Source organism: Cucurbita maxima, unplaced genomic scaffold, assembly GCF_002738345.1.
Source record: "Cucurbita maxima cultivar Rimu unplaced genomic scaffold, Cmax_1.0 Cma_Scf00002, whole genome shotgun sequence".
NCBI lineage: Eukaryota > Viridiplantae > Streptophyta > Magnoliopsida > Cucurbitales > Cucurbitaceae > Cucurbita > Cucurbita maxima.
In genome coordinates this window covers 952,653-977,328 of record NW_019272018.1, presented here as the reverse complement: position 1 = coordinate 977,328, position 24,676 = coordinate 952,653, and the positions used below count along the sequence as shown (strand labels likewise).

Sequence of the window (24,676 nt, the reverse complement as noted above, 5' to 3'; positions counted from 1 at the left end):
CTATCTATTCAGATAGGTTAAAAAAATTCCACAATCCAATCCAACACGTGTACACCCTACTGGATTGTACCAAAAATAACATCAAACCTTTATCAATTCTCCATCTCTAACTAATCTCCCAAAATGTCTCCCAACCAATGCTCCATCTCCTTTTTAATCCCCCATTCATCCCTCCATTTTCCACGCACCGCAATTGCTTCCTTCTTCCTCCTCCTCACCACACTACACACACACCTTCCACTTTTCCACATCCAGAGAAAGCAGGTTGTCCCCCACCTCCTTCCTCTTCCCCGCCATGGCCTTCTTCCACCCTACCGCTCTTCTTCTTCTACTTTGCCTATCTCTTCCATTCTCAGTTCACTCTCAGCTTTCTCTCGATTATTACCACAAAACTTGCCCCGACTTCGCAAAAATCGTTCACGACACTGTCGCCCGCAAGCACGCTACTAGCCCCGTCACCGCCGCTGCATCTATGCGCCTCTTCTTCAGCGATTGTTTGGTTGGAGGCTGCGATGCCTCTGTTCTTATTTCATCCAATGTCTTCAACCACGCCGAGCGCGATGCTGAAATCAACCACGCTCTTCCTGGTGATGCCTTCGACGTTGTCACTCGTGCGAAGATCACCTTAGAGCTCTCTTGCCCTGGGATAGTCTCTTGCTCTGATGTGTTAGCGCAGGCGACTAGAGATCTCATCGCGGCCTCAGGTGGACCGTCGTACAAAGTTGAATTAGGGAGAAAAGATAGCCTCGTCTCGAAGATTTCAGATGTGGAAGGTAACATTCCGAAACCGAATCAATCAATTGACGAATTGATTAAGCTATTCGAAGCGAAAGGATTCACGATTCAAGAAATGGTAGCGCTATACGGCGGACGCACAATCGGATTCTCGAATTGCAGGGAATTCAGCGATCGGCTCTTCAATTTCAGCAAAAACACGCCAACAGATCCTGAGATTAATTCGAAATACGCGGAGGCGTTGATGAAGTCCTGCGCCGACTACGAGAAGAATCCAGCAAGTTCGGCGTACAGCGACCCCGTAACGCCAGGGAAGTTCGACAACGTATACTACCAGAATCTGCTGAGAGGAATGGGAGTGTCGGCGTCGGATCACGCGCTGGCGAAGGATCCGAGGACAAGGAAATTCGTGGAGATGTACGCAGGGAACCAGGCATTATTCTTCAAGGATTTTGGACACGCCATGGAGAAGATGAGCGTTCGCGAGGTGAAAACCGACGGAAAGGGAGAAGTGAGGAGAAGATGCGATGCATTCAATACAATCAACCATTAGGCCATTTTGGGTTTTCATAAATATTCAGGGGATTTTTTTTGTTTTTTTTTTTTTGTTTTTTTTGTAGGATTGATTTGGAAAAGAAAAATAGAAACTTCAAATTCCTATTTATTACTGGATCGAACGTAGACTAATTCTCCTTTTATTTGGGATGTGAGCTTCATGTTACTCCTATCAAGCAAGCCACTCGTCAGATTCAGGGCATCTCAAGTGAAAAAGAAAAAACAATTTTTTCAATAGGGTTTTATTATTTAAATTTGTCTGTATTTCTTTGATCTTCAGCTCATCCTTTGACTCTAACTGACATGAGGGAAATAACTAACAAATATATCCATCCCCTTTCATCAGGGGTTTTGAAATCATTAGCCTCCCTCTCCTTGCCTACGTCGATCACGGGACGTCCCGATACCGACCCATCCAACCTCCTCTTAACAATTTGGATAGAATGTAGATTTTCATCCACCAATCAAGCAATCAAATTCAAAGAATTGTAATCGTAAGAGTCATTCCTTAGTCAGCTCTACACTCGAACAAAGCTCAACTAGTTCCTTCTCGTGATTGTGACACAGTTCATCAGAGCTGTCATCGCCGTCGGAGTCCGAGTCGGGTAGATTATCAAAGAAAGCATCGAGATACCAGGGACATCTTTCATTCCATTCCCCTTTGTGTGCACTTGCTCTCCATTTCTGGTCGGATATCATCTCAGGGGAGAGTCCCCATTCCAGCATTTCTTCCTCTGTGTGCTTAACGGCTAAGCTGTATTCTCCGCCTCCTCCCAACTGCATTACCCGACATTCGCAGTTTTCGAGGTTGTTCAGGTACTCGAATTGTTTGACTGTCCATTTGAACCATTTTGTGAGGAAGACGCGCGATGTTAGCCCGTGAGATATGATTATAAGGTTGAGGTCGTGGGACGGGTTGTGGCGGAGCCTGTTCAAGTCTATGTCCCTCCACAGAGATTCAAGAAAGCCTGAGAGAATACAAATATGTTCCTCAAAATGGTTATTTCAGTATGCCACACCATTCATGTCATCTCATGTGCATAAACAATTGGACACATCTTAAGCCTAAACAATCTATACTCTAAAGTGAAGTTCATCAAGTAAGTGATATTCATAATAGTTCTCAGCCTCCATTTAGAGATAAGATATGAACAATGCAGACAAAAAGCTAGCGTTCATCATCTTTTATCTTCAAATGGCAACAAAACCCTTTGTAGGATAAACAATATGAAGCAGATATATAGTCATGAAATTACAAATCTACACATGATCCAAAATCATCATACTTCAAACTACAAACTTCATCAATATCATCGAAATCTCTAAAGAGAAAATGTAACGTCCCAAGCCCACCGCTAGTAGATATTACCCTCTTTGAGCTTTCCCTTTTGGGTTTTCCTCAAGGTTTTAGAACGCATTTACTAGGGAGAGGTTTCCACACCTTTATAAAGAATGTACCGTTCTCTTCCCCAAACCAATGTGGGATCTCACAATCCACCTCCCTTCCGGGCCCAACAACCTTGTTGGCACTCGTTTCCTTGTCCAAACGATGTGGGACCCCTAATTCACCCCCCTTCAGGTACACCGCTTCGTTTCCATCCCCATTCGGGACTCAACCTTCTCACTCGCACATCGCCCGGTGTCTGGCTCTGATATCATTTGTAACGACCCAAGCCCACCGCTAGCAGATATTGTCCTTTTTGAGCTTTCCCTTCCGAGCTTCCCCTCAAGTTTTTAAAACACGTATGCTAGAAAAAGGTTTCCACACCCTTATAAAAAATGTTTCGTTCTCCTCCCTAACTGATGTGGGATCTCACAATCCACCCCCCTTTGGTGCCCAACGTCCTTGTTGGCACACCACTTCGTGTCCACCCCCATTCGGGGCTCAACCTCCTCGCAGACACATCGCCCAGTGTCTGGTTCTAATACCATTTGTAACGACCAATTCCACCACTAACAGACATTGTCTTCTTTGGGCTTTTTTCCCGGCTTCCCCTCAAAGTTTTAAAACGCATTTGCTAAGGAGAGGTTTGCACACTGTTTCGTTCTCCTCCCCAACCGACATGGGATCTCATAGAAAACGTCCCTATATTTGAGATTTCTAAGAAATGTTTGCCTCGCTATACCAATAAGTCTGTGTTTATGAAGAGTTCGTAGCTGGAAAGCCAAGTTTATACAATTAATGTACAAAACATGGTTCTTATAGCAGTTAAGATTAGCATAGTATAAAAAGTGAGTTCTATAAGAGCCTGGATTTATATAATCTCAGTTCATCTTTACCTAGATTATGAGATTAACAAAACAGTAGCCAATGGGGTCAACTTCTACACAAGCTTAACCCATTAGACCATTTGTGAAGCAGAGACATATTATAACCCAAAAGACATCCTAAATGGAAAGCTCCCTAAACCAGAGATATCAGAGACCAACAAACAGAGCTTAATCTTCAACTGAAACTCACAAGAATTGAACCCAAATCAAACAAGTAGAATCAGAAGGCATCCTAAATGACTATGTTCCCAACATCCAGAGCCTAATCTTGAACTCATATTCCATAAGATTGAATGAAAGACAAAGAAGAACAGATATTAAAAAGAAGAAAGAACTCACTGGAAACGCGATCGTAAACATCCGCGGCAGACTCCCCTTCAGGGAACCGGTAGAAGAATCTCCCAAATCTCTCCCTCGTCTCCTTCACGATCTTCATTCTTTCCTCCACTTGAAAATTCCCAAAATCCTGCTCTCTGATTCTACACTCCTCTCTGACGCCAATAATCCGCTTCTTCGAGAACGCTCGGCCAATCTCCCGGAGTGTGGATCGGGTGCGCTCGTAGGGAGAAACGTAGAAGTAGACTCGCCAATTAGGGTTAGTGCCGTCATCGGACAACAATCTGTGGAGCTCGGTACCAGCGATTCGAGCCTGAATCAAACCCTCTTCCGTTAATGGGACTTTGTTATCGGGGGTAGTGGTGTAGGTTGCGGAGTTGAGATTGCCCTGAGACTCACCGTGGCGGACCAATATTATCCGCTTTGGTAGGACGGAGATTTGCTTCCGGCGACTGTGATTCTGCTCGGATTCGATCTTGGGTCGCATCGGTTAAAGAATTGGGATCTTGTTCAGAAACGAATCAAATTCAGAAATTGAGAAATGGGTAATGGGTGTTTGAGGATTTGGGTTGTGTTCTTATGGGTAGGTGTGAATTTGAATTGTGAAATATATTCTTTTCGTGGAAGCGACGATGATGAACGATGTCAAAGATGATGTTGCCGTCTTACAGATTTGGATTTCGGCCATCGCCGTATTCTGCCATATTTATACCCTTCTTTTCTGAATTGGCGGGGGATTATTTGTTTCCTTTCATATATATATATTTATTTTAATTAAGTGTTCATACCCGAAAGTATCCCAATCCAAACAAACATATATTATGTACGAGGTCTTCATATTTTCATCCTGGCTTAATAAGTCAAGCAAGACAATCCTTCTTTCTTTCATCATATATGAGAGCATGACATTTCATTTATACCATAATATTATTTGGCTTATTATGTAACGACACACATCATAACATCACATATTAAAACATATCATACAAATGACACATGTAGGGTCACTGTACACGTGTCAACATAAATAAAACAATTCTTCCAACCAAATAGATGGTGGAGCCCCACAATTATAAATTAGAATTATACTGTAAAAATGAATTAACTCACATAATTTTACATAGGGTCCAAGCGTATCAAACCTAAGTTGTATCAACTAAAATGTCAGTCTGGAGCCATTAGAAAAAAATGTATTCTCTGACTAACTTCGAACAGTTCAAGTGGGATGAAAGATAGACCAAGGGACCTCCCATAATGAAGTCCAACTCCCCAATTTCTCAACCTACGAGATAAATTTCATTTTCTTTTTTTTTTTTCTCACTAATTTTGGATTATTGTATCATATAGATATTAAACCCTTGTCACTAGTCTAGGTAATAATCATTGGGCTATAAATAAAAAAAAATCAAATAATTAAAACAAGTTAAAAAATTAAGGCAACGCATCATATACAGACATGACCATGACATTTAGCATGGAGGTAGGTAGTAATTGGGGGTGATCTAATGACTAGAGCGTCGTGTTCCGCAGTGATAGAATATTTTTTTTTAATTGGTTTTGAGGTGTACAGTTTGACTAAATTATATTTTGGTGGGTTGGATAAGGAATGAAGTGTCTAAAGATAAGGATAACTAAAAAAACTATATTTTGAAAGTTGTTAAGAAAGCAAAAGGATATTCATTTGCCCGCCAAACAAGGAAACTTCCCTTCCTTTTTACTTTTCCATCGGGAAATGAATCCCATCTCCCATGGTTTGAAGTCAACCTTGAAGGATAGAATCGTCATTTGACCTGTTTGTTCGTGTTATCTATCTCCTAAATGTTTCGAAACATATGATTAAGATAAGAAGATACCGATTGAGATATCCGCAGACACTCCACGAGGCAGTATGACCATTCACCAAAACGACATCTACTCTATAAATATTTGAAATGCCTCAAAATATACTATCAGGGAGGGAAGGCATGGTGTCTACTCTCTGCTTCCCTGGTCCTTATGGTCTAAGCGAGCTATTCTGTGGCACATACGTGTGTCATAGTGTGACAACCATTGTGGGACAAAGAACAGTGCTGGGCGACACAGATGTGTTGACATTGCACCCTAGCTCATGTGTCAAAGGTTGGATTATGCAATCACTATCCAACATGAACTCCATAAACGATTTAGCATGAAAACACTTGTCCATGCTTCGATAAAACTCAGATGGATGGATGTTTAGATGTCTCGATGAGATGAGTGACACGAGTGTTGGTTTAGATAAACATGTTCGAACAAGTCAAGATGGTTGAGTTATCCAAAGACATGGAATGACATCACGATGCATGGATCGTGTTGTTGGGAGCCAAGATGATGACTGAAATGCAATGTTTCACATGGGAGATCTTGGCTTAGAGTAGATGTAAGATCAAGTCGAATAACTTAACCTAGTGTCGAATTTTGTTGTTAATACTGAAGTTATGATTTAGGATTAGACTGAGACGTTTGTGAGTCAAAGAAGAATTTACCTTATTGTTATGGACTCAAACCGGCAAGTGATTATTCTTCTTAAATAATAAATGTCTTCATTTTTTTCTTTGTTTTCATTTTTAGATATGGATGATTGTGCATACATGATAAGTTTTTCAAAATATTATAGAAAATTTTGCATGTGCGGCTACTTATTATTTGTGTGCATGAGACCGACACTCGTACTCATTTATGTGCATGAAAATTGTATAACAAGCTGTGTGCTCTACTTTTATGAAATTGTTCATTTGTGTTCATGAGAATCGTTCCTCAAGTTGTGTACTCTATGTTTGTACAACTACTCATCTTTGTGCATGACAATTATAACGCTACTGAAAACGGTATTAGCCCCTCAATCTCACAATATATTTTTCTCGTGTGTTGCATAATCTAATCCCCACAAGGTATTACGTACTAAGTATTTATATTTAAGGTAACAATGACGTGATGGGAAGGGTTGTTGGTTGAGCCATGATGTTAGAAACTCTATGGATCTGATCTAATAACCTTTTTTTTTTTGAAAAACAAGACCTATATATCTAAACTATCCAATAAACTTAAAAACAATAAGAAATCAATCAAATGAAAAGTTTTGTAACAGATTACCTTAATAATGAAGATGAAGAGTAAAGAAAACTCGTGATTCGAATCACTCCATAAGATAATTTGATCAAGACTATTTAAATGACTGTAGCATGCAAATCTAAACACAAGAAATGGAAAGAACAAACTCAACCCTTAAGAAGCATAATATGTAACTTTTATTTTAATTTCAAAAATCTTCTTACTCAAGCAACAACATGAATGACTATCTATAGTATTGGAAATAAACCTCACCTAACTTAGGTCAATTAAAAGGTTGTGTTTATCACGACCCAAATTTTGAGATTTCCAACTTACGATCATGACTAAAAAGAAAAAGATAAAAATAAATAAAATAATAGAGAATATGAAAATTTGATAAAATTTAAACCGAAATAAAACAAAAAGACAACACTATAATTAAATACAAGACCAAATGATATTACAGGATAGTGCTATTCAAATTTATTACAAATGAAGAAACATATTCGAGATACAATTACAAACCAAAATACAAAAGAATCAAAATATAGAAACGAACTGACACTCTAGAACGACCCTCTGTGTGACCGCATAGCTTTCGAATGCTCCCCACCTCGACTAGTAGGTTAGAACACTTGAAAAAAAGAAAGAAGAAAGGAGGTGAGTATAAAAATATTTTGTAAGCAACCTCCTTGTAGGTTCTCATTGCATCCTTTACTAATTAAGTATCCACGTTTGAGCATCTAGGAGGCCTCAAAGTTTCGTATGGTTCTCTAGCTACTCACATACTCACTTTGGGTATGGAGTAGTGTTTACTCTTTTTTGGCGTCACAGATCTATTGGACGACAAGTCACATCTCTACGGTGAACTACTCTTATGTTCTTTGACTTATGGTAGCTTGTTTTGCCTATGCAGTGAGAAACCAACGTCTTGGATAGAGGTGCTATTGCATAAAGCTACTGGTGGGATAGTACGATGATTGTTAGCCTACATGTCATATGTGAAAGATTAGCGGGAGAACCCTAGTTTGGGGATGTAGCCCCCATGTGCTGACCAACTACTAAATTAACTGGTTGATTTCCACGCCCCCTCTTAGGATGAGTTTATTGTCTTGGTATTTTCACAAGGTTGGGCGACTAGTTGTCTTGACACACTATCCTAAGTGACCAAGGTCTAGCTTGACAATACTAGTACCGAAGCGGAAAGGGTAGTAGAGATTCTAATGGCACCATTATACAGCTAACAACCTAAAGGGTTTTGATAACACTCTACATACTCCTAATGGCAGGAAGATCTACCTTTGTCATTTTTGGACGTTGTGGAAGACTACTAGATTTTTAGGGGCATCTAGGCTCGTCTCTCATTTTCAAGATGTTATGGAAGACTACTAGGTTTTTAGGAGTGTCTAGGCTCGTCTCTCCCAATGGCATAAATTCTTGCATTTTTCCTATGGTTGACGTATGGTGTTTCTCATTATTGCGTGTGTGAGCCTTCGAACCTCAACCAAGTCACTTGCATTTTAATTTCTTCTTAATTTTCATAATTATCCAAAACCGATGTGTTTTCGCTATTTTTTTTGTAATTTCTTTTGATTTAAAAAAAATTGCACACAATCCTAAAGGAAAACTTAAATGACAATCCCGAAATACTTACCTTTAGATCTCCTTTATTTTCTGGCCGATTTGAACGTTTCAAATGCTCAAACTTGTTTTCCTCGAGGTTTTGAGCAACTTTCATGAAGAGATCTCGACCTAAAAATGCCTCTAAATGACTACATCAAAGAACCCCAATGACTTTGCCCGATGACTAGATCTAAAAGTACATCAAAGTTGTTTAAATCATGCTCAAAGCCTCCATAAATGTTAGGCAACCACTTTGAAAGTTGAGATGAGTTAGAAAGTAAGATCTTACAATCATGTAGCATTATGTGTCGTTAGACTAGATTGTATTTTATTAGTACAGTTACTCCCTCTATGTATATGTTTCCACTCCGGCAAGTACATTAAAGTTGTATAATAAGCCAGTTGGAAGTACGAAGATAGGAGATACGTGTCTTGACACCAGCTCGTAAGTCACCTTCTCCTTTAGGTATAGGTCGTGTTTATATTGATTAAATTCCGATGCACTACCTTGATTGTAGGTATACATCGAGGGCTAATGCTATGTGAAATGAAGGGCTAGCTCCAGTAAGTTACAATGATTGATAAAGCACCCACTCGACACTAGTGATGAGATATTGACTCCCATCTTTGTTATCTTTTGCTAACTCCGAGTATACAAAATTAAACTCATTAAAGATAGATGCAAATTATAGATGAGTTAAAACATAAAAAGTGAACCCTTATCATAATTAATTTGATTTGAGTATAACAAAACGATAACTGTTCTATGCATATTCAATGGATAAGATACCAATATTGACGTTCTTATAGTTAGATGGTATTGACTTTTTCTTACGTCAACATCAACTAAGCTATATTGATTTAAATTCACGAGAGAATTATTGGTTTTAATAAAAGCATATTCCCAATAAAAATAAAAGATTTTATAATTTTAATAATTATTTATTTATTTATTATTATTATTATTAGATTTCATTCGAATAATAAAACCACTCTTTAATTAAAAAAAAAAAAAAGTTTTTGATTTTTGAGCCCAATTTTAAAATTTTGAGATTTTGACGAGTGGTCAAGTGCCACGTGTACAGCTGAGATCGACTCTTGCCGGCCTCTTCTAGTTTGAGGGTTCTCTGCCAAAGGGTAAATGACAAAACAGGATTTATTTTTTTTACTTTTTACCTTTATGTCCAATCAAACATGAATTGCACTGTAAAATGTTTTTAATTGTGGGCCCTTAACATAATTGCACTTCTTGCATGCATGCAGTTGAATTATAAACATGCATAAATTCATTTTAAACTTATTTTTAATTATGTTTTAATCATTTTAAATTTACACTTTTTTTTTTTTTTTTTTATTAATTATTTTACCTGTGATCAACAAAATCAACCATGCAAACCTTTGCATGAGTAAAAACTCTCTATTATGGCCGTAGATTTGTTCAAAGTATTGACTCTTTCCAAATTAACTTGACGATCATGTTCTCAGCTTCGGGTCTGATCTTTTAGGTACGACTCTTTACTTTATAGGGTGATTTTCCTTTATGGTTTAGCCATCTAAAATGGTTACGAACTCCAACTTTTAGATTAAAAACGGTAAAATGAAACAATATTTTGATTTTAAATTATTAAATATATGTTTTTAGAAGTAATTTTTTAAAACTTCCAAAATCACTTTTATATGTATTGCAAGTAAATATCAAATAAATTTAACTCCCAATGAGATAACAACGGGGATGTAGCTCAAATGGTAGAGTGCTCGCTTAGCATGTAAGAGGTACGAGAATTGATACCCTGCATTTTCACTTTTTATTATAATTTTAATTTAGTTAATATTATACCATTTTGTTTATTTCCGAATAGCATGGGACCCGACCATAGAACCCTGTTCAATAAGTGGAACGCATTAGCTGTCCGCTATCCGGTTGGGCAGTAAGGGTCGGAGAAGGGCAATCACTCATTCTTAAAACCAGCATTCTTAAGACCAAAGAGGCGGGCGGAAAAGGGGGGAAAGCTCTCCGTTCCTGGTTCTCCTGTAGCTGGATTCTCCGGAACCACAAGAATCCTTAGTTAGAATGGGATTCCAACTCAGTACCTTTTGAGATTTTGAGAAGAGTTGCTCTTTGGAGAGCACAGTACGATGAAAGTTGTAAGCTGTGTTCGGGGGGGAGTTATTGTCTATCGTTGGCCTCTATGGTAGAATCAGTCGGGGGCCTGAGAGGCGGTGGTTTACCCTGTGGCGGATGTCAGCGGTTCGAGTCCGCTTATCTCCAACTCGTGAACTTAGCCGATACAAAGCTATATGATAGCACTCCATTTTTCCGATTCGGCAGTTCGATCTATGATTTATCATTCATGGACGTTGATAAGATCCTTCCATTTAGCAGCACCTTAGGATGGCATAGCCTTAAAGTTAAGGGCGAGGTTCAAACGAAGAAAGGCTTACGGTGGATACCTAGGCACCCAGAGACGAGGAAGGGCGTAGTAAGCGACGAAATGCTTCGGGGAGTTGAAAATAAGCGTAGATCCGGAGATTCCCGAATAGGTCAACCTTTCAAACTGCTGCTGAATCCATGGGCAGGCAAGAGACAACCTGGCGAACTGAAACATCTTAGTAGCCAGAGGAAAAGAAAGCAAAAGCGATTCCCGTAGTAGCGGCGAGCGAAATGGGAGCAGCCTAAACCGTGAAAACGGGGTTGTGGGAGAGCAATACAAGCGTCGTGCTGCTAGGCGAAGCGGTGGAGTGCTGCACCCTAGATGGCGAGAGTCCAGTAGCCGAAAGCATCACTAGCTTACGCTCTGACCCGAGTAGCATGGGGCACGTGGAACGCATTAGGAGGGTTATTATAATTTTATTATAATTTTAATTTAGTTAATATTATACCATTTTGTTTATTTCCGAATAGTAACCAAGTATATGGGCGTGCCGGAGTGGTTATTGGGCATGACTAGAAATCATGTGGGCTCTACACGTGCAGGAGATATCGTGGTATGGATGTTTTAGCTCTCGATTTAAAAATACTCAACCATTAATAACTTCTGCTATAAATACTCCACCGTTAATAATTTCTATTACCACATCCCATGATTTCAACATGATTCACAATATTGTCACTTCCTACGACTCAATCTAAATGTTCAATTGCAAATGAGGGAGAAACTTCACCGAGTTCACATTCGGAACTTTTGAACATGAAGTGAGGGAGAATACCCTAAACCAAAATAGTAAAACTTACTTCTAAAACCTCTCTTACCTATCCTATCTATTAGGTTTTATAAATTCTAAGCCTACAACTAGCTCGAGAGCTAGAAAAATTCAAAAATTCAGATTTTAATCATATTTTCAAGCTACGGTTGATCGATCTGATGCTGGTATTCTTAATCTTTCTCAATTTTTAGTTTAGGGTTGAACACGAGATTAGCGTAGCGATATTTTAGGAACCAAGGTACAAAATCTCATATAAAGTAGAGGGTGAGAATGTGATTGTAATTATTAGGAGTTTGAAAATAGAGGTAAAGGTTTGGCATTGGAATTGTGAGAGAAAGCCTGGAGAAGGATTTAATTGGAATTAGCGTTTAAAGGACAATCATAACTTAAATTTGGCTGTTTTGGGGCAAAAGGGTTTAGATTCATGAGGTTGGTGGACCCATTTTGTGATATCCCATATTTGTTGGGGAGGAGAATGAAACCGTCTTTGTAATGATGTAAAAATCTTTCTCCGTTAGATACGTTTTAAAACCCTTAAACCTCAAAAGAAACAGCTCAAAGAGGACAATATCTGATAGCGATAGGGGCATAGCGTTAGCATATTTTATTCAAATTCATTTTGTTAACCCTATTTCTTTGGGATCACACTCTTTAGTGGGGTTTTGCCATTTTGAAATTGAGTAACCATGATTTATGTAAGAAAAATGGGCATAGCTTTTCCCAAGAAAAGGGCATAGTTGAAAATGAGTTGTAATGGGTTGGTTTGATTAATGATCATGAATTGACAACAAAAAAAAAAAAGGAAAAGAAAAGAAATGATTAGATTGTTAAGACCCACAGGTCTAAAGACAAAATAACTAGTATTTCAAAAAAAGTGTTCAACAATTTGGTATCAAATGGAGGTTGGTATATATTGTTTAATCTTTTGTAATTTTTAGTATGATCCATGGTTGGAACTCCGTCTGATCTTTTACATAAACAATTTCTTGAGATTATTAGTGAGTGAATCTTCGTTATTGTTGTATAAGGATGACCTGCTCAACCATCACTTGTATATGAAAATTTGTTAGCCAGTCAATAATCCGTAACTGAGCAAATGGGAGGCATTGCACTAACGAATGAAGAAGAAATGGTCTACATAAATATAAGTCGGAACGACTATAAGCCACATGGATATAAAAATGGTAACAAAGGAAGAAGCCACCAAAGAATTGCACAAGGTGGGAGAACTCAGAACAACAATAAAAGTTCTCAAGAGAAGAGATTTGAAGGTATTTGCTATAATTGTGGGAAAAATGGTCACATGTCCAAGGATTATTGATCCAGGAAAACGTCCGTTGAAATCAATGTGGAAACCTCCCAAAAGAGATGGAGGATGAATGGGATACAGAGATACTATGTGGCATAAAAGAAGACGAGTTACAAGAATGACTGGATCATTGATTTAGGATGCTCAAGCCACATGACTGACAATCTGAGTGGTGCAATGGAAGCAGGGTGGTCCTTGGAGAAGGAAGTATTATCAAACTTAAGTGTTGATGCGCCTGAAGATCCAAGTGACATTAACGTTGATGAGCAAGAAGTGACTCAATCAAGTGAACCTATTGAAAAAGAAATGACACCTCGACAACTTAGATGGTCATAAAGAATCCAAAAGTCAAATCCAAAGTATGTCAACGCAACTATTATAAAGGCGAAGTTAAAAAGCTAGAGAGGTATGAAGGAAGAAATTATAGTCTTGGAGTGAAATCAAATTTAGGAATTAATGTCAAGAACGGGAGATATCAAACCTAACTCTTGCAAGTGGGTTTACAAAATAAAATGTCACTCGGATGGGAAAGGGATAAACAGGGTAAGATAAGGTATGAGGGTAATTGGGAGTGGAGTGCTTTATTACACAGAAAAAAGGGATAAACTGGGTAAGGTAAGATAAGGTATGAGGGATGAGGGTATGAGGGTAATTAGCACTGCAGTATTATACAGAAATAAATCGAGAGATAAAAGCTCAACCTAAAGTTCGAGGGTTCTCTCAACAATATGGACTAGACTATGATGAAACATTTAGTCTAGTGGCGAAGTTCACTATCGTACGGGTCCCACTAGTACTTCCCGTAAATAAAGACTGGAAATTATGGAAGGTGGTTGTGAAGAATACTTTCTTACCCTAAGAGTTAACTGAGAGATCTATATGAGCGACCAATTGAAGGAATTTGATAATGAAGTTGAAGTCATGAGTCAGTATATGCAAAGTCTAAAAAATCCTCGTATGGATGCTACTCGACGAATCTAGAGATATGTCAAAGATACAATCGATTATTGTCTTTTGTACAAAAAAAGTGAACGCTACAAGCTATACAGGAGATCAAAAGACTCGAAGATCAATCATTGGTTAAGATCGGTTCGGGAACATTTTATTGGTGTAGCAATAGAAAACTAATAATATCATTGTCAACTAAATAAGTGGAGTACAAAACAGTGGCTGGAGCAACTCAAGAAATTACATGGTTAAAACTCTTAACGAATGATTTGTACCAGAAAATTGACTATCCAATACCACTTCATTGCGACAACCAATCTGCGGTTTGCCTAAAGAAAATTCGAGGTTTCATGCTAGAACAAAGCTTGTGGAGGTACATTACCACTTTATTTGAGAGATTGTTGTAGGAAGAATACGTATGACCTAAGTCGCAAACTTGTTTACAAAGGGTTGAATATTGACAATTAAGAGTGCTTTCGTTGTCAGCTCAACAGGGTGAGGCGAATGAGGAGTGGTTAAGGGAGTAATATCATCACTTACCCAATAAGATCAAACCCAATAATTGTATGAGCCCATTGCCTATATATTTAGGAGGGACGCATCTCACAAAGATCAAGACATGTGTCAACATCAGACGGAAATGTGTGTCGAGCAGAGGAGTCACATGTCAACACTAGGAAATTTGAAGGAAAATAACGTGCCTCTAGACTCCAACACACGTTGTCAAGTCAATGGAGCCAATCGGTGTCCGCCGCGTGTCGCAATGCGAGCAAGAGTACTCCTTCAAACGCACTTGCACAATCATGCGTGGGCGACGTCCAATAGTGCATGAGAACAATTTTTTGCCCGTTTTAAGTTCGGTTAGACTATTTTCACTACAATTTTGATTCTAACCTTAATTTAACTTGAATTAGGACCTTGCAGATAAATTTTAGAAAATTTTAGAGCCCGAACATATAGAAAAGCCAGCTTAGTAAGACACGTTTAAGATTGGAAAAGACCACAATGCTCACTTCTAAGTTTTAAGTTCCTTTCGTTGTCAGCTCAACATAGTAATTAGTGGTCAAGACCACAGTGCTCGCAGAGATTTAGATTGGCCTCGAGAGATAGTACCGAGTGATTGGAAAAGCGAGTTTAAGATTTAAACTATCTCAACGTTCTAAGAACCTAGTAAATTCTCACCACTCACTTTAACTCTTGTGACATATCTTCATGATCAAGGTTCACTTGATCCAGTTGGTTGGCTACAACAATCTAAACTAGAGACGAGAAGACTTCAAGTGTTAGTATTACTATAGGTGACATCCACGATGCAATTGGTTCGAAAACTTGACCCCATTATGCTTCTACTTTAGGGGCTTCTCGAGAGGAGTCATGTTTCTTCTAACTCAAGTTGTCTGCAACGATGTTTGGAGGTCAATAGACCCCTGAATGTCATGCAATGCATGATCATCATCACTATTATCGTGTACGCGTTCGTACTCATTATCATAAATGTAGAAATAATCTGATGTATATGTACACACATAATTCATGAGATTCATATAGTTTTCATCTTTAAATCATTCATATGACACAACCCTATACATCATTCACACATTACCCTAGGTAACATGCAAACATTGACCTTCATACATTTATTATCATTAACATCAATTAGGGTCATGCCTTAGAAAACTCGTAGTCATAATGCATCATAACATTTAATACATGCACAACATTTTAATTTGGAATTTCATTGTATTAAGTCATTTCATCATCATGTTTTCGTGCATCAACATCATCATGTCATCATATCATCTATATCATCACATCATCATAAAACGTCATCACATCATCATATTACATCATCACATGATCATATAACGTATAATTATTAAACTAGCTAACCTGATGTATATGTACACACATAATTCATGAGGTTCATATAGTTCTAATAATTTAAACTAGCTAAGCATAATTATTCATAAATAATTAAACTAGCTCGTAATTATGCATAAATAATTTAAACTTCACTTCAAAATTTTAAACTAGTTAAAAGATAGTGATACTAACTTTAAACGCTCTCAAAAGTTGAAACTAGAAGGAAAGGGTCCGAGCTAAGTCAAAAAGTGTATTCTCTAACTTACCATTAAGTTCCTCTTTTATAGTGCCCACTCCTCCCCTTCAACAATGTTGAACAATTTCCCTTCCCTTTTTTCTCTTTCTTTTCTCCTACTTTTATTTTTGGGTTACTATAGAGTTGGTCACATATGAAGTGATATTAAAGTTCATTTTGTGATATGAATTTGCCGACCACAACCTCGAGCTTCTCGAGTCAAAAAGGTTAATATATGGTATGACGAGTACCTTTCATCACGATTTCGTACCTCTCACATGGTGTCATATTAGGTCATTTTTTTTTCATTCTTGAATTCAAAATAAAGGGTATTATATATGAATAATTGATGTAGAGGAAACTAAGAATAGCATGGAAAAAACTATATACAATCCACCACACCCTTAAACTTTGGAACAATTTTAAAACTCACCAAAACCATTCAATATTAATTACACCCACATGCATAACAGCCTGTTCAATTCCATATACAATTTATTCAAATCAATATGAAAACACGTTCATATCTATGTATAGATCCTATATATATATATTAATATATAATTCAAATCACACCCTATACATTCGCTTACTTTCCAAAAAATAATAATAATAATTGGAACATGTCCTCCTGTACATGGGCTCTTGGATATAGTCGCGTTACTTATTCCTCACTTTTAAGAGGACAAGGTGGGTGTACCTAGTAGATATAAGTAGTAATTTTCAATTCTTTTAAAGCTTCTCTAAGTCATCCTATCGTCAAGATCGCTTTCATATGAATAAATCCTCAGGTGTCTCTATATCATAGCAATTATAAATTATATATAAAATGTTGAATGAATGAATATATATGGTCTGTTGGACAAGTGTGAGCTGTGATGCATCCATAGACCAAACAGTTGGTTGAAGACCCTAATGGAGTAGACCGGTGGAAGGTAGTGGTGGGGGAGAGCTTCTTCAGCTCTTCTGTGAACAACAAAATCAGAATCCTTGAAATGGGCATTTCTCTATTGGCACGTTGACTCAAATGAAGACAAACAAAAGAAAGGAAAATAAAAAAGATAAGAGACAACCTTCTTTGAGGCATTTCTTCAAACACCTTACCTGCATTGCCCAAACAAACAAAGGAGTTAGGTTGGTCGATGGTGCTGCCTCGGCCACCGCCCGGCATGGCACGGCAGCTGGCTCGCCCATGCAATGCATTTGAACTCAAATTTTCTCATTGATTAATTAGGGTTTGAAAAATATGTGTGATTTGTGATGTTCATGCACGCACCGCCTATTTAGGGTTTCTTCTATTGAGTGTGATGGGAGTTGGAATTTTAATCAAATCAATATTTAAGGTTATCGTGTAAACACATTTGAAAAGACAATTTTAAGGTCAAATTAGAGTCTCAAACATAAGTTCATACATTTAAATATTTATTATTTTTCTTTTTAGACGTGTACGAGTTTGGTTGAAAAATCTTTTAGACCAACCCGAAAGTTTGAGTAAGTTCTATTGGTGACTCGATCAATCTTAATTAAAGTTCACAACCTAACTCTCTATTTTCGAGTTGAATTGAGTTAGGTTGTCTTCTTGTTTTTTTTTTCTTTCATAATTATTTTTAAGAAACCTATTTATTCACCTTCATATTACATTAATAACTAAAATATCAAACATTCATGAGTCACCGCGTGTTGCTTATTCATGTGAGTTAAGAGTAATAATTCGGTGACATTAATTAAATCATATCATATAAGCACACAAAAAACGTTATAGAAGTCGAAGAACAAAAGAAATTAATTAGAAGAAGAAATTGAGGTTAATTTAAAGAGTAGTTTCAACTACAAGTTGAAGAAGTGGGGAATGCAAAGGTGTTGCTTATTCATTGGTTACATAAACGTGCTTAAGGGAGTTAGTAACAGGCTACACATAATTCATTAATCCCTTTTACCTTATAAACTATTCTATTTTACTTTTTTAAATGCTAATTGAGTAAGTTCTTAATTAAACCAGATTGTCTGTTTTAGTCCATTTCGTATTATCGTTAGCCTCACGATTTGAAAATATGTTTATTAGAAATGTGCCGTTCCCCTCTCTAACTGATATGAGATCTCACAAATAGACTTATATTAGTTTGTAAGGGCTGACTTCGGTCTCCCTCCTAAACTAAGTCAAATCTAGAAATGCAACGGTTGCATGCCCAAAATTCGGATCGTGATTTGAAATCTGAATTCAGCACCCATGTATCCTAGCATTCCTCTGCATCTCTTACAATATGGTCACATTATTTATTTCTCACTTTCTAAGAGCGAAAACTATCCCGACCAACAACGGTTGCATGCCCAGAAATAGAATTATGATTTGAAATTTGAACAATACGTGACATTCTTCTATATCTCCTATGATACGATCACATTACTTATTTCTCACTTTTAAGAGCGAAAATTATCCATACCGACCAACAACTATTGCATGCCTAAAATTCTAATTATGATTTGAAATTCGAACGATACGTGTGTATCCTGACATTTTCTTACATCCCATACGATAAGGTCACATTACTTTTCACTTCTAATAGCGATAATTATCTCCACTGACCAACAACTATTGTATGCCTAGAATTAGAATTAAGATTTGAAATCCAAATGATACCAAGTGCATCATGACATTCTCTTGCCTCCCCTACCATATGGTTACATTACTTATTTCTCGCTTCTACTACATGCTCTTTTCGCACGATTTGTCCTCACTAGCATACATCTTAAGACATAAAACGACTCCAAGCAAAACACGTTTAAATTATGTTAGTAGAAGTAGTAACTTTCAGTTCTTTTAAGTTTTTCTTAACCATTATATCCTTAGGACCACTCACATTCGAATGTAGTCTCGGCTCACAGTTGAATATATTTTTGAAAATTGAGTTGATAAATGTTAAAGGGTCAACCTTTATAATGTGTTCACACCCAATGAATTGCCAGTTGGGTCTAGGTATTTGTTTATTAGGTTTTAGATTTTGTATTTGTATCAAGAAAAATATGGTTGGCTTGTTTTTTTTGGTACATATATCTTCAACCCTTTGACCAAAAGATTACCCAAATTATTTTATACAACCTTGTCTCTTTTTGTTTTTGTTTTTGTATGTATATTCATTTTTAAAAATATTCCACAATTATTATTATTATATGTGATTTATTTTTTTAATTTATTTATTTATTATCATTTAGTTGAATATGATACGACAGATCGTTACATATTTAATAGATATGTGTCGATCTTTCAAGCCTGTTTTTAATTACAAAACTTTTATTTTAAGTAACGGTTCCAATTATTATACGTGCAAAAAATTAGATCATTATAACAATTTTAGATCAACATATTAGAGACTCAAATATCTTCACTCATCGAACTTTCAAAATAAGCAAACTCCACTGGTTTTCTTCTTATGTTGATGTATATGTGTACCAATTATATATCATACGTGACTCTCGAGTAAAGGAACAGTACATGAGCAAATCGATACCACATTCAAATGAGAGCGATCTTGAGGATAGGATAGCTAAGAAAGATTTCGAAGAATTGAAAGTTCATTATCCACACTGGAGAATCCAGCTACAGGAGAACCAGGAACGGAGAGCTTTCCCCCCCTTTTCCGCCCGCCTCTTTGGTCTTAAGAATGCTGGTTTTAAGAATGAGTGATTGCCCTTCTCCGACCCTTACTGCCCAACCGGATAACGGACAGCTAATGCGTTCCACTTATTGAACAGGGTTCTATGGTCGGTCTGCGACCCCTGGATACCGAAGGCGTCCTTGGGGTGATCTCGTAGTTCCTAACAAAATACATCTTCCATTTTCGATGGTTTGGATGACCTTCTAAAAGTTTTTATCAGATACATGTGAATGAGGACAAAACACATTGAAAAAACACGTATCCTAAATTTTGAATTTGAGACACGTTACGTCACATCATAATTGGTTACATAAATATTATAAATCCTTTATAAACCAAAGTAATGATAAGTATCTTTTTACATCAAGCTTAGTTTGCATATTGAATACATAAATTCACATGATACATAAGAAGGAACACAAAAGTAGCATTGTCCTTATCACTTTATTCTCAATATTTAAAAAATATATGTAAACAAAATTAAAAAAAGGATAAAAGGAAAAAAAGAAATCAACTTTCTCATCCATTGATTTGTGAGAGAATATTCTCATCTAAATAAAGTAATTTATTTATAATTTATGGGATAATTTTAGCAAAATATTAAATTAATTAAGCATGGTGATATATTTAAAATTGAATTATTTTGAAAACCCTAAAAAAAAAAAAAAAAAGAGAATAAAATCTAATTGTGAGATCTGTTGTGTAATTGAAAGAACCCAAAAAACAAATGGTGAACAATAATAATGCTGTGGTTTCACGTGTAGGCTAAGTGTGGTAGCAATTCCCTAACTTTAAAGCCTTCATTTTGATTCCCAAACACACACCCATTTTAGTTGCAGCCATGGCTCTTGAGGCTGTTGTTTTCCATCAGCACCCATTTGGCAACAACGACAACAACAATGATCTCTTCAATTTGGTCTCTTCTTCGGCTCCCTTCACCTTCCCCCATGATGAACAACACCAAGATCTTTACTTTCTCACCAACCAAACACTCAATGGTGGTGGCGGAGGGAGTGGGCGGCCGGCGAGGCGGCGGCGGGGGGGAGGGAGAACCCAAAAGAATAAAGAGGAAATAGAGAATCAAAGAATCACTCATATTACTGTGGAGAGGAACCGGAGAAAGCAAATGAATGAGTATCTCTCTGTTCTTCGATCATTGATGCCTCACTCCTACGTCCAAAGGGTATCATCCCTCTCTTTCTCTCTCCTCTTATTACTACACAAACTCATCGAATTTTAAAATTAAAAAAAAAGGGTCTCTTTACTTTGCAAAAACAAAATGGCCCATGTCTCTCTCCCTCTCAAAAAAGGTAGTAAACATATTAGAAGGGATCGGATTGGTTTCGTTAGAAGAACACGACTCTCGAGAGTTTTGCTTTAGACTTCCTCAAAAAGCCTCATATCAATAGAGAGAATATTCTTTAATTGTAAGTTTATGATCCTTCCCTAAATTAGCGGAGATAGGATTTTCGTACTCTTGGTATTACATCATGAGGGTGTGGCTCCATGATTAGTAGACAATAAAGAAAGAAATTAAAAAAAAAAAAAAAAGTTGCGTCTTTTTTGTGTGTTTCACTTCAATTATAGCAAAGAGGGTTTGGCACAAAAAGGGAAAAAGGAAAGAAAGAAAGAAAGAAAGAAAGAAACGGTGGGCTAAAAACATGATAGGCAGCAAGACCAGGCGCACAAACCCATGGGGGGTTTTGATATGTAATGATACAAAGAATGAAGAATTAATGGTTGGTTGTGTTTTGATTACTGGTGGCAGGGCGACCAAGCCTCAATCATAGGCGGAGCCATCGACTTTGTGAAGCAGCTTGAGCAGCAAGTACATTTGCTTAGCAGCGCTCAAACATATGTAAACCCCTGTTTTCCCCCTCAAAATGCACCAATCTCTCATTTCTTTACCTGCCCTCACCTCTCCTCTGCTGCTTCCTCCTCCTCCTCCTCCTCCTCCCCCATGTCTTCCAACCAGATTCACTCCCCCATTGCCCACGTTCATGTCTCCATGGCTGACTCCCATGCAAACCTCAAGATTAGCTGTACAAAGTTCCCTAAACAGCTTCTTAAGATCGTCTCTGCTTTGCATTCCTTGCGCCTCTCTGTTCTTCATCTCAATCTCTCCACTGCCCACCAAACTGTGCTCTATTCATTCAGTCTCAAGGTTGGTGTTCTTGTTATTATTACCCATTTCATCCTTTTTTTTTAATTCAATTTTAAGATGGGTTCTTGTTTCTCTTTTAGGTTGAGGAAGATTGTGGGCTTTCTTCTGAGGATGAAATTGCTAGAGCTGTGTATCAGTTGGTTTGCAGAATTCAAGAAGAGGCCTTCTCCGTCTGAGATATCAAAAACTAAATTAGCATTTTTAATTCAACTTTGAGATTGTTCTTGTTCTGTTCTTCTTCTTTTTTTCTCTCTCGATCTAAATTTTTGGTCCGTTCATTATGTTCTTTGTGTTTCATTAATTACTTTTAGGCTCTGTCATCATAACTTCCCCTAATAATCTTAGTTTCAAGCTAATTGCCTCTTTCTCTCTCTCTCTCTCTCTCTCTCAAAGAACCGAATTGAGATCTAACCATTCACCCCACTTCTTCCTTTCTCCTATCAACATAAGACCCCACCAAATCTACTCGTTCGAGACTCAATGTCCTCTCTGGCACACCGCCTTCTGTCTAGAATAGCCTCCTCGATGGCATATTATGCAATGTCTAGCTCTGATACCATTTGTATGGTCTTCCTTGGATTTTCACTTTTACGCTTTCCCTCGAGTTTTTTAAAACACGTCTACTATGCACAGATTTCCACACCCTTGTAAACCGTGTTTTGTTTTCATCCCCAACCGACGTGAGATCTAACACAAATTTTTTTTTTAAATACATCTAACTTAATTAGGGGGGCATAGAAAAAAAATGCCTTCCTTTGCTTTTGATTTTATATATATTTTAAATATGGTTAGCTAATTAATTAATTAACTAATGGGATTAATTTTCTTAAATTAATATAATTAAATATTTTATTAAAATATTTACTTAATTCCTTTCTAAAAAGAAAAGTTTGTAAAGTGAATGTGATTACTTATTTAATCAACTAATTAATTAATTAGCTAGTATTGTCTTAAACGTGTTTAACGAGTTAATTAGGTTGAGTTAAATTAAGTTGGTACAAAAAGTCATATTTTAATAATTAATTTGTAATCAAATAATTTTTTATTAGGATAAAATTTGTAACGTCTCTATTTTTCTAAACATAGGGTCGTTATTGTATGCATGACATGTCTATTAAGTAGAAAAAAAATCATTTAAATATTTCATAAACGATTCCATGAACTTATACGCTCGTAGTAAAGTCATTAAAACGATAATGTGGAAAGCAAATAACTTGAATTTAAATAAAATAAAGAAAAAATAAAACAATTCCGAGATCTAACCCAAGGGCCAATAAAAACAACGACGTCGTCATTCTTACTGAAGTGCCTTTTCTTTACTTCAAAAATAAGAGTAGCTCGTGACTTGAATGTTTTAAGAAATAGTTAACAAGTAACCACACTATTGTAGTCGAAAAATCCAATCACATGTAATATGGTGGGACATATCCTTTCATAAAAATAACATGACAAGGACTTGGGCTCTGCTTTCTAGTCCGAATAGGGTTAAAATGTGTAGTACTTTCCTATACATGACCCATGCATGCACCCATGGACCCGCCAAGCGAGCTCGCATACATATCCCCTTGGACTGGCTTGATGGGTTAGTGCACGTTCATGCTACTAGACACCACGGAGGAAAAGAGCTTGCATAATATCATGACAAACCTAAATATCCTAAAGAATGAGTCTGTACTAATCATAATGGGGAAGTATCTCAATGCACATTATATACATAAATGCATAAGGTCCCCATAGCTTAAAATCATGCCATAAGTTTGTGATGCAAGTCATACCTCCTTTCATTCATAACATAACGAGTCTATGAAATATACATGCGCTATTCATGTCATATCTTTCATACTTCACATAATTTACATGGTGTGGTATATGGAGCTTTATGCATCATAAATATGATTCCACAATATGGCATAATCATATTATAACATAACTTATAATATGACATAGCGTGACATAACACGACATAACATAGCATAACATAATATGATATATTGTAGCATAGCACAACATAGAACATGTGAAACCAATCATAATCATGCACGTGCATGGGCTATGAAACACGTGTCATCATATGTCATACAATTCGTCTAACAAAGGCAATAATAAAGTCATTTAGTTGGTTGGGATAAGTTGAAGGACCTAGTAAACCTCCACGGATTTTAAGTATGATTAGGGAAATGTATCAGAACCGTGAGGCCAATTGTGTCACTATTAAGTGTAGGATTAGGACAAGGTTGACGTCGTGATCTCGTTAAACCATTTTGAAGAGGGACTATACAAGTAATTAACTTGAGATGAGGACTCCTATTGAATGTAGAGACCGATCAAGACTGATGTCGTGACTCCGTAAATCGGTCTTGGAAGAGATTAGGGACTACACAGGTAGGCGGTTCAGGGTGAATACTTTGATTGAGTGTAGAAATGGGTCAAGGTCGATGTCGCGACTCTGTAAGATGGTCTTGGAAGAGACTAAGGACTAAACAAGCAGTTGACAAGGAGAATACTTCTATTGAGTGTAGAAATGAGCCAAGGCCAACGTTGCAACTCTGTAAACTAGTATTGGAAGAGACTAAGGACTACACTAGTAGATGACGAGGAGAGTGTCTATAATGAGTTTAGAACGGATCAAGACTGACGTGCGTTAGCTAGTCTTGAAAGGAGACTATGGACTAAACAGGTAGATGAGTCATGATAAACCGTTTGGAACGTCG

The 24,676-nt window shown here is 37.2% G+C and overlaps 3 protein-coding genes across 3 annotated transcripts; 2 read left to right on the top strand and 1 right to left on the bottom strand.

The window, feature by feature from the left end:
* The first annotated feature begins 280 nt into the window (after positions 1-280).
* Positions 281-1,311, top strand: LOC111469860 (peroxidase 41-like). The gene has a single exon (XM_023115318.1). It carries the CDS (start codon positions 296-298, stop codon positions 1,286-1,288), a length of 993 nt encoding a protein of 330 aa, XP_022971086.1. The 5' UTR covers positions 281-295; the 3' UTR covers positions 1,289-1,311.
* A 205-nt stretch (positions 1,312-1,516) lies between these two features.
* LOC111469920 (phosphoglycerate mutase-like protein AT74) lies at positions 1,517-4,577 on the bottom strand. Its single transcript, XM_023115394.1, has 2 exons — positions 3,901-4,577; positions 1,517-2,258 (listed from the first exon to the last, which is right to left on the bottom strand). The coding sequence occupies exons 1-2, from the start codon at positions 4,382-4,384 to the stop codon at positions 1,792-1,794; spliced, it is 951 nt and encodes a 316-aa protein (XP_022971162.1). The 5' UTR covers positions 4,385-4,577; the 3' UTR covers positions 1,517-1,791.
* A 15,945-nt stretch (positions 4,578-20,522) lies between these two features.
* LOC111470072 (transcription factor bHLH94-like) lies at positions 20,523-22,285 on the top strand. Its single transcript, XM_023115549.1, has 3 exons — positions 20,523-20,984; positions 21,570-21,965; positions 22,046-22,285. Exons 1-3 carry the CDS (start codon positions 20,643-20,645, stop codon positions 22,139-22,141), a joined length of 834 nt encoding a protein of 277 aa, XP_022971317.1. The 5' UTR covers positions 20,523-20,642; the 3' UTR covers positions 22,142-22,285.
* The last annotated feature ends 2,391 nt before the right edge of the window (positions 22,286-24,676 follow it).